At 56.4% G+C, this 9,735-nt stretch overlaps 1 protein-coding gene across 3 annotated transcripts in view; it reads left to right on the top strand.

Moving 5' to 3' along the window:
* ARHGAP23 (Rho GTPase activating protein 23) overlaps positions 1-8,683 on the top strand; it is a 95,901-nt gene extending 87,218 nt beyond the window's left edge. For all 3 annotated transcript variants that reach the window (XM_063628876.1, XM_055258765.2, XM_055258767.2), the window contains one exon: positions 6,250-8,683. In XM_063628876.1, the coding sequence (XP_063484946.1) occupies positions 6,250-7,269 (1,020 nt within the window). In that variant the 3' untranslated portion in view covers positions 7,270-8,683. The remainder of the gene's footprint in view (positions 1-6,249) is intronic.
* Positions 8,684-9,735: the final 1,052 nt, after the last annotated feature.

Genomic DNA, 9,735 nt, shown 5'->3' on the forward strand with positions numbered 1-9,735 from the left:
GTACCATCTCCATTTTACAGATGGGGAAACCAAGGCTCAGAGAACTTAAGTAACTAGAAGTTTGGGCATATTCTTGGGCCTCAGGCAGGGGAGCTGGTTAGGTGGCCTCCGTCCTTGGCGGTGCTCTGGTGTCTGAGTTTTGATCCTCTACTCTCAGGCTCTGAGTGTTTCTTGATTTTCTGGCACAGGGACTGGCTCTGTCCTGAGCCTGAGCTGAAACCAGCCAGCCAAGCCTCTAAGAAACAGAGGCACGGACCAGGCTGCCGGTCTATTAAGTACAGCCATAGGAATAACTGTTGCAGGGACAGGGACATTGAGTCGTGTGTGCTGCAGTGGTCTCAGTCTCATCTACTGGGGAGACCAGGAATCAGAGTCAGGGAAGCAGGAGGCACCAGGCATCTGAGAGCCTGTGGCCTCCCGTCCCGGCTGTAGGGAAGGGGCTGCCTCAGGCACCAGGGCCTGGCCTCCCGCCAGGCTGTGAGCTCTGAGGGCGGGCACAAATCCTGCAAGTGCCGGACACTCACCACTGCCAGCCTCTGTCTCTCTTGCCTGACTCTAAAACCCAGGTCCGTGATGGTCAAACTGTGTTCCCTGGAGCCACCATGGGGTCGTGACCACCAACAGGTGTATGAGAGGAGCAAGCGTGCAGGGATCCAAGCTCCCACGGCCTCCATCTGAGCCACTCTTGGTTCTGTCTCACATTGCTGGGTTTCTAGGGAGGATTCGATTTGGAGAGTGCTCCCAAGCTCATCAAAAACCCTTGTTCTAGATGTGACAGCCCTGTCTCTAGACTTTCTCCAGGCTGTGTCCAGGACACCCAGGTGGCATCGGTGCCCCAAGTTACAGCCACATTCTGATCCTGCCTCCCTGTGTGGATGGTTAGGCTGTCCCGGGTAGGAGTGTGGGCAGGCACACATGGCAGTCTCTCAGCTCCACAGCGGGTGGAGTGGAGCTGTTCATTACTCAGAAGGCTCCCTTATCATCTTTTTTTTTTTTTTTTTTTGAGACAGGTCTCGCTCTGTCACCCAGGCTGGAGTGCAGTGGCCCGAACACAGCTCACTGCAGCCTCTAACTCCTGTGCTCAAGTGATCCTCCTGCTTCAACCTCCTCAGTTAGCTGGGACTACAGGCACACACCACCACTCCTGCCTAATTTTTTTGTATTTTTTGTAGAAATGGGGTCTTGCTTCTTTGCGCAGGCTGTTCTTGAATTCCTGGCTTCAATGGATCCTGCTGCCTCGGCCTCCCCAAGTATTAAGATTACAGGCATGAGCCACTGCACCACACTCTCCTTATCATCTTAATTCCAAGTTCTTGGGGAAGGGGACCACTTTTGTCTTCTCTGGTGGTCCCTTGCCTACTGCTTAGCTTTCTTAATGGCCTGCAGTAATCCCCGAGCACCCCCACTGGTACAGGGAGAAGTCTAGCTCCTGACCAGGCTCTGTCTGATTTCCCCGGCCCTGCTTTATTCAAGTTCCTCAAATTCCTTGACCCCAACCCTTGCCCCATAAGAAACCTCCCCATGACCCTGACCCTGACGGAGAACTGGCCGTGAAAATTTTTGCATTGACAACAGATACTGGAATGCAGGGATTCTCTATCTACTTCAGGCCCCTTCAAGAATCAGAGGAGGCCGCCAGGCGCGGTGGCTCACGCTTGTAATCCCAGCACTTTGGGAGGCCAAGGCGGGTGGATCACAAGGTCAGGAGATCGAGACCACGGTGAAACCCCGCCTCTACTAAAAAATACAAAAAATTAGCCGGGCATGGTGGCGGGCGCCTGTAGTCCCAGCTACTCGGAGAGGCTGAGACAGGAGAATGGCGTGAACCTGGGAGGCAGAGCTTGCAGTGAGCCGAGACTGTGCCACTGCACTCCAGCCTGGGCAACAGAGCGAGACTCCGTCTCAAAAAAAAAAAAAAAAAAAAAAGAATCAGAGCAGGCCAAGCATGGTGGCTCATGGCTGTAATTCCAGCACTTTGGGAGGCCAGGGTGGGGAGATCACCTTGAGGCCAGGAATTTGAGACCGGCCTGGCCAATATGGCAAAACCCTGTTTCTACTAAAAATACAAAATTAGCTGGGGGTGGTGGTGCATGCCTGTAATCCCAGCTACTCGGGAGGCTGAGGCAGGAGAATTGCTTGAACTGGGGAGGCAGAGGTTGCAGTGAGCCAAGATTGCACCATTGCATTCCCAGCCTTGGCAATAGAGTGAGACTCTGTCTCCAAAAAAAAAAAAAGAAAAGAAAAAAGAGAAAAGTTGTGCACTCTTGCTCCAGAAAGACACCTATCTACACAAATCCTGTGGCAAGTTCAAGGAGTTTATGGACCCCCAAAGCCTACCCAGGGACTCCAGTTAACAGCACCTTCTCCAGAGTATTCCGGCTGGTAATTAGCTTGTTTGGCAGAAGGTGTCAGTCCAGCTATCAATAATGCCTTTGGTCATCGCTGATTCCTAAGTTTAAAGTATTCAACAATATGAATAGTTACAATTTATTAAGCATTTGCTGTGTTACTGTGCTCAGAATTACTAATCCTCACAAATGCCTTGTGAGTTAGAGATAGAATTGTCCTTATTTTGCAGTTGAGGAAACAGAGGCCAGGGGAGCTTCTGTAACTTGCCCCAGGTCTCACAACCAGCAAGTTGCCTGCTCCAGAGCCTCCCCTCTGAGACAGAACCCGTTAGGAGATGAGGCCTGTCCTGGGTGACCCTGCCCAGCTGTGAGATTAGAGCTTGAGGGCAGGGTGGGTATAAAGTCATCTCAGGCTGCTGTAACAAAATGCCATAGCTAGGTGCCTCAGACAACAGAAATTGATTTTCTCACAGTTCTACAGGTTAGAAGTCCAAGATTAAGGTGCCAGTGTGGCTGATTTCTGGTGAGGGTTCCCTACCTGTCTTGTAGATGGTAGATGGCCACCTTCTCACACTGTGTCCTTACAAGGCAAGGCAGAAAGAAAAGAGAGCGCACGCGAGCGAGAGAGCCCAGGCCCTCTGGTGTCCCTTCTAATAAGGGCACTAATCCCATCAAAAGGTCCCACCTTTACCTAAACCTAATTAGCTCTCAAAGGCTCCACCTCCAAACTGGGGGTTAGGGCTTCCACATGTGAGTTTGGGAGGTACACAATTTAGTCCATAGCAGTGAGTGAAACCAGCTGATGACTGGTTGGTGGAACTGGGCTCATTGCTGTCTGGGTCTCTGAGTAAGGCACTAGCCAGGTTTGTAAGCCCACTCCACAGCCATGTGCCTGACACCTGGCAGGTGCTCAGTGTGTGTCAGATGAATACACTGGACAAAAGAAAAAAAGGTTTTAGGCACGGTGGCTGATGCCTGTAATCCTAGCACTTTGGAAGGCCAAGGTGGGAGGATCACTTGAGGCCAGGAGTTCAAGACCAGCCTAGCCAGCATGGTGAAACCCTGTCTCTACTAAAAATACAAAAATTAGCCAGGTGTGGTGGTGTGTGCCTGTAATCCCAGCTACTCGGGAGGCTGAGTCATGAGAATTGCTTGAACCCGGGAGGCAGAGGTTGCAGTGAACAGAGATTGCACCACCTACACTCCAGCCTGGATGACAGAGGGAGACTCTGTCTCAAAAGAATAATAATAATGCTCTAGCCTGGTGCAAGGGTCCCCTGTAAGCTCTGCATGGAGCCCCTGCCTGCACCTGGACCCTTCTGGTGACAGGGACCTCCATCATAAGATTGCTGTGACAGGGAGAAAGTTCATTATAGTGACCTACATCCAGGTCCTTGTCACTTCCGTCCATTGCTCCTGCTGGCCTCCTGCTTTCCTGCAGTATATCATGGATTAACTCCCTGATCTCTCTGTGAATCTGCTGACCTCTGCATTCCTTGGAAGAGAAATCAGTCTGACCTTGTTGCTTCTGGAACCAGCTGGGATGAGAGGGTAGTTTGATCAGATGATCCTAGTGGCCTCTTAAGTTTCTCAGAGAGCACTGGCCAGGAAAGAAAGCAGTATTGGCCACCATATGCTCCAGGCTGTTCCTAGCAGTGCAACCACATTGCACAACTCCAGGGGGCGCCTTCTGGTGTTGTGCATTGTGGACAACCATGGCCCAGGAGCCACATGCCTGTGACTCCTGAGTCCCTGACATGCTCTGGTTTTCTCAGAACTAATTAATGTGAGACAGAGGACAGTGGCTGCAGTGGCCACAAGAGGCCTCTGGGTCTCCATTCATTATTACACCATGGCTGAAGCAAGACGTGGTCTGTGAGGAGGGGCTGAAGGGCAGCGTGACCTTGTCAGGTCATTCCAGCCCAAGACAGGAACCAGTCCCAGCGTCTGCTTCTACAAGGCTTCCTGTGTTAAGGGGACTTCATTCACCAATTGTTTGTTCATTTCATGTTTATTGAGCACCTGTTATGTGCCATGCAGAAACAACCAAGTCACAGCCTTTGCTCTCAAGGAGCTCCGAGTTCGATGAGGCTGATGTGAGAAGAGCTAGGAGCATAGTGAGATGACAGGATCATAGAGAAGTGATCTCCCATCTCAGGCAAAGGGAGGGCTGGGAGGTTGCTGTACAGAGGAAGCCATGTTCGAGCTGGGCCTTGTAGGGTGAGTAGGAGCTCATCCAGCAAATAGGGCAGGGGGACATTAAGGGCTGGCAGCAATGTAACAGTGTAGGTTACATCAAAGGAAGGGTTGGTAGGGCTGTATTTCCACAGTGAGGGCTGTGTTGGGGTTGGGGTCAGGGCAGAGCAGGGCAGTAGGCTGGGAAAGTTGGGGCTGGGTTGTGAAGAGCCCCATGTGCTGAACTGGGGAACTTGTGCTTTATCCTGGTGGGTGCTGGGGCATGCAAGCTTCTGAGCAAAGCTGGGTGAGGATCAGATTCCTGCGTCAGAATGGTGGCTCTGGAGGAGGGACCCGGGCTGGGGTAAGGGTGGAGGCAGGAAACCCTATTAGGAGGGGCAGGAGGGCCCAGAGAGGGCAGAATGAGGGCCTGCCAGAGGAGGAGGAAGAGGAGGAGGAGTTGGCTTTGGGAGCCATTTCAGAAGAATCCAGGACTTGGCTGTGGGTGGAGGGGAGAGGGAGGAGTCACAAGACCGCCCTAAGGTGAGGAACGTGAATGGAGGCAGTTTGGGGCAGGGCTAGGTAGGATGCTGTGGTTCCAGAGAGGTGAGTTTTAAGAGCCTACAGACACCCAGGTAGAAATGGACTCTCAATGGGAAGAAGAGTCGCGGAGCTCAAGTGAGTGTGGTGTTGGACAGGGAGGCCTGGATAGCAGTGCTGCTTGGGAATGGTATTTTCTAGGGAACACGAACAGAGAAGGCAAAGAGGCCAAAAACAGTCCTGGGAACACTGACTGAGTCTTAGTGGGGAAGCGGGGGGCGGGCAAGAAGAGCCTCCCAAGAGGCAGAGGAGAGGCCAGAAGGGCGGATGAAAACCAGCTTCCAGAAGGCCATGGCCGGCAGCATGGGCCCTCCTGGGAAAGCGTGAAAGGCCAAGGCCCCAAAACACCACAGGGTGTAGCAGTGAGGGCTGGTTCAGGTGAGAACAGCGGCACGAAGTTGCCCAACTTGGGATTGGAAATCACAGTTTGGGAGCGGCTCCAATCCAAACCATGACACCATACGGAATCTTTTCAGCCACTTGCAGGGGCGGAGCTGGCAGCGGGATTGACCTGGGATTGGGGATTGGCGGAGTGGGGAGCTGGTGGGGTCCGGCGGAAAGGGAAGGACGTGAACTTGGGCGGGTTGCCTGGAGAGGCCTGTAGATGCTGGGCAGGTGAGAAGGCAGGTTTCCAGGTGGCAGCGGGTGAAGAGGAGGTGGGGGACTTGTGGTCAGAGAGCGCCCCTGCTGGGGAACTGGGGATCAGCATGCAGGAAGCTCGGGATGACACTCCAGGGGCGTGAGGCTGCCAAGCGTTATTCACTGTGGAGACTGCCATCACCAGAGTCGTGTCTAAAGGATTTACACAGGGCTGAATACTGAAAACAGAATGGAAGGGGGCTTTGGGAGACCAGCCCACCTCACAAGAAAGAGCTGAGAGCCTGGATTTGGGCCAGCGGGGGTGCTGAGCCGGCTGCAGGATGGGGCGCGAGGCGCGGGGGTAGTCTCTGGACGGAGGGCGGCATGGGGCTGGAGGAGGAGCGTTTTATGATGCGGCTGTGGGTGCTGGCCTTGGCTGAGGCTTGTGGCGACTGGGCGCCGTGGCGTGGGGGTGGACCGGGGAGAGCGGGGTCGGCAGGGGGCCGAGTCCGGGCGCCCCCCACATCCTGACCTGTCTCCCACACAGGGTTCGTGGGCCCCCAAGAAGGAGCCGTACGCCCGGGAGATGCTGGCGATCTCCTTCATCTCGGCCGTCAACCGCAAGCGCAAGAAGCGGCGGGAGGCGCGGGGGCTGGGCAGCAGCACCGACGACGACTCGGAGCAGGAGGCGCACAAGCCTGGGGCGGGGGCCACAGCGCCGGGGGCTCAGGAGCGGCCGCAGGGGCCGCTACCTGGCGCCGTCGTCCCCGAGGCCCCCGGACGCTTCAGTCCCCCGGCGGCGCCGGAGGAGCGGCCGGCCGCGGACACGCGCTCCATTGTGTCGGGCTACTCCACCCTGTCCACCATGGACCGCAGCGTGTGCTCGGGCGCTAGCGGTCGGCGGGCAGGCGGGGGGGACGAGGCGGACGACGAGCGCAGCGAGCTGAGCCACGTGGAGACGGACACCGAGGGCGCGGGGCCTGGGGGGCGCCTGACGCGCCGGCCGTCCTTCAGCTCGCACCACCTCATGCCCTGCGACACCCTGGCGCGCCGCCGCCTGGCCCGGGGCCGCCCAGACGGCGAGGGTGTGGGCCGGGGCGGTCCCCGCGCCCCGGAGCCTCCCGGCTCGGCGTCGTCCAGCAGCCAGGAGTCGCTGCGGCCCCCAGCGGCGGCGCTGGCCTCGCGGCCCTCGCGCATGGAGGCGCTGCGGCTACGGCTACGCGGCACGGCCGACGATATGTTAGCCGTGCGCCTGCGGCGGCCGCTGTCGCCCGAGACCCGGCGGCGCCGGAGCAGCTGGCGCCGCCACACGGTGGTGGTGCAGAGCCCGCTGACTGACCTCAACTTCAACGAGTGGAAGGAGCTGGGCGGAGGGGGCCCCCCGGAGCCTGCGGGCGCGCGGGCGCACAGTGACAACAAGGACTCCGGACTCAGCAGCCTGGAGTCCACCAAGGCGCGGGCCCCGTCGTCCGCTGCCTCGCTGCCGCCCGCGTCCGGGGACCCGGAGTCCCTGCAGAGCCAGCCCCCGCGCCGCTCGGCCGCCTCCCGCCTGCATCAGTGTCTGTGATCCCCACCTCCCGCGCCGCTCGGGCGCCACCCCTCCCCAGAGCCCCTTGGGAACCAGGAGGCTTCACCAGCCTGCACCTCCTCTTCTGTGGCCCCTGGGTGCATGGTGGGGATGGAGAGCGCAGCAGGCCGTGTCTTTAGTTGGTGTGCTGGAACTGGCAGGGCAGAGGAGAAGGCTGGAGCCGGACTAAGAGTGAATGGAAGGGGGTTCCAGAGGTAATGAGCAGAAGACGAGGGGGCGTGGGCTGCTGGGGTCTGTGTCCCTGCACACATGCGCCCGATAGGTCCTTCTGAGCCTTTCTGTGGCTGCACTTGGGGACCCTTGTGGACCATGGGGTGTGGCTAGGGAACCCCTAAGTTTCAGACTAAAGGAAAGATCCTGGGTGATGCTGGACTTTTGCTTCTTTCTTCTGCCCTCCCACCTCAGCTTGTAAGTGGGGATGTGTGTATGTCTGGGGAGAGGAGGTGTAGGGTGCGTATGTCCATGGGGGGAGAGGCTTGTGTGTGCGAGTGTGTGCAGTCATTGTCCCAAGGTGTTTCCAGTGGCGACTTCTGTCCCCCTACCCCCACCCCGGTCCCCACTTTGCCCCCCAGGGCTCCCTGCCTTTGGTGCACACAGGATGCTGCCCTCCCCCCTTGCCAGAGCCGGAGAAGGAGGTTGGGGCCACTCCAAGGAGGCAGGACTGAAACCCTCACCAGGGTTACTCCCCAACATCCTTTTGCCTGAGTCACCCTCTAAGCGCTTTAACCACGGGCAGCTGCCTGTTCCCCAGTTTTTGGGGGGATCCAGGGTCCCCCTTGCTGGTACCTCCCTCACCCCTCTTTTTGTTCTTCCATCTGTGCCTGTTCCTTCCACAGCCCAGGCACACAGAAGCCCACCTTCTTCCCCTTAGGAGGGGGGATAGTCAACACCCCTGGTGTGTCTCTGTCACTCACACACTGATTTATGGGGTCTGAGCTGGGCTGTTCTTGCAGGATGGACAGGACCCAGGGCCCTCTTCTCCTCATAGGCTGTAAATAGACTTCCAATCACCAGGCCAGCCCCCACACACCCTCACTCATTCCAGGGAAGCCCAGGTAGGTGGTGAACCCGCTGCCACGTCTATCAGTCCTGTTTTATGCAAAAATTTACTGTAAAGTAGATTTCTTTCCCTCCCGCCCCCATCCTTTTATTGTAAATATTGTCTCTAAATGTGTAACATATTATAAAGAATTTATAAGGATTTTTAAAGATGTTTTGCTCATTTACAAAAGTGTTGTAACAGTGTTGGACAAAGCCTTCCACCCCACGTCCGCATGGCTCCTTTCACTGTGTCCTTGACACACCTCTCTGGCAACAACTAAAATTTCCTGCTTCTGAAAAGTCCCGTCTTAAAAGTACAGTCTATATCTTGGAAATAAATGGCCTTCCTCAAGGCACGAGTCAGCTGTCTCACTTGTTTTGGAGGGAGAGGGCTGGGAGACAGGCGAGGTATCTGACCCAGGGAAGGAGGGCAATGGGGACTGGACCAAGGGGTGGCAGGGCGGAGGCAAACGTCTTCCTGGTGACCTTTTTGTAAGTGTCCTGGGGGACTGGTCAATGACACAGGGACAGATATGAGTTGGAAGAGTGGGTGGCCTGGATTGCTGTGGGAGGTTTCCAGGCACCTGCTCTCTGTTTCTACAGAGCCCAGGCAGGTGCACAGGCACCTTCTCAGGCCTACCTGGAGCTTCACAATGGTTCCAGCAGTCCTGCCCCACAGACAGGAGGCTTGGGCCAGCTGTTGTAGGCACTCCAGGCCCAGATAATATTGCAAAAAGAATGGGTTTTGCCCGTTGTCCTCTTCTCATGTGTAAGCTTACAACATGGGGTGGGCATCCCTCTGTGCCGGCAGTGGCTTTGTACTTGCCCCAGCCAGTTTACAGGCTGCTGCCGCTGAGCCTCGCAGCCTTCCATAGGAAGACCAGGTGCCAGTCATTAAAGGGAATCTAGGGGCCGGGCGCGGTGGCTCACGCCTGTAATCCCAGCACTTTGGGAGGCCGAGGCAGGCGGATCACGAGGTCAGGAGATCGAGACCATCCTGGCTAACGCAGTGAAACCCCATCTCTACTAAAAATACAAAAAATTAGCCAGGCGAGGTGGCGGGCGCCAGTAGTCCCAGCTACTCGGGAGGCTGAGGCAGGAGAATGCCGTGAACCCGGGAGGCGGAGCTTGCAGTAAGCCGAGATCGCCCCACTGCACTCCAGCCTGGGCGACAGCGAGACTCTGTCTCAAAAAAGAAAAAAAAAAAAGGGAATCTAGGGAGGGCTGGGGCGGTGGCTCACGCCTGTAATCCCGGCACTGTGGGAGTCCAAGGCGGGAGCCCAGGAATTCAAGACCAGCCTGGGCTACATAGTATAGTCCCTCCCCCTCCTCTATTAAAAATATATATATATATTTAAATCTATATATATATATAAAGAGAATCTAGGGAGGAGCCCAGGAGCT

The sequence above is a fragment of the Symphalangus syndactylus genome, chromosome 20 (assembly GCF_028878055.3).
Source record: "Symphalangus syndactylus isolate Jambi chromosome 20, NHGRI_mSymSyn1-v2.1_pri, whole genome shotgun sequence".
Classification (NCBI taxonomy): domain Eukaryota; kingdom Metazoa; phylum Chordata; class Mammalia; order Primates; family Hylobatidae; genus Symphalangus; species Symphalangus syndactylus.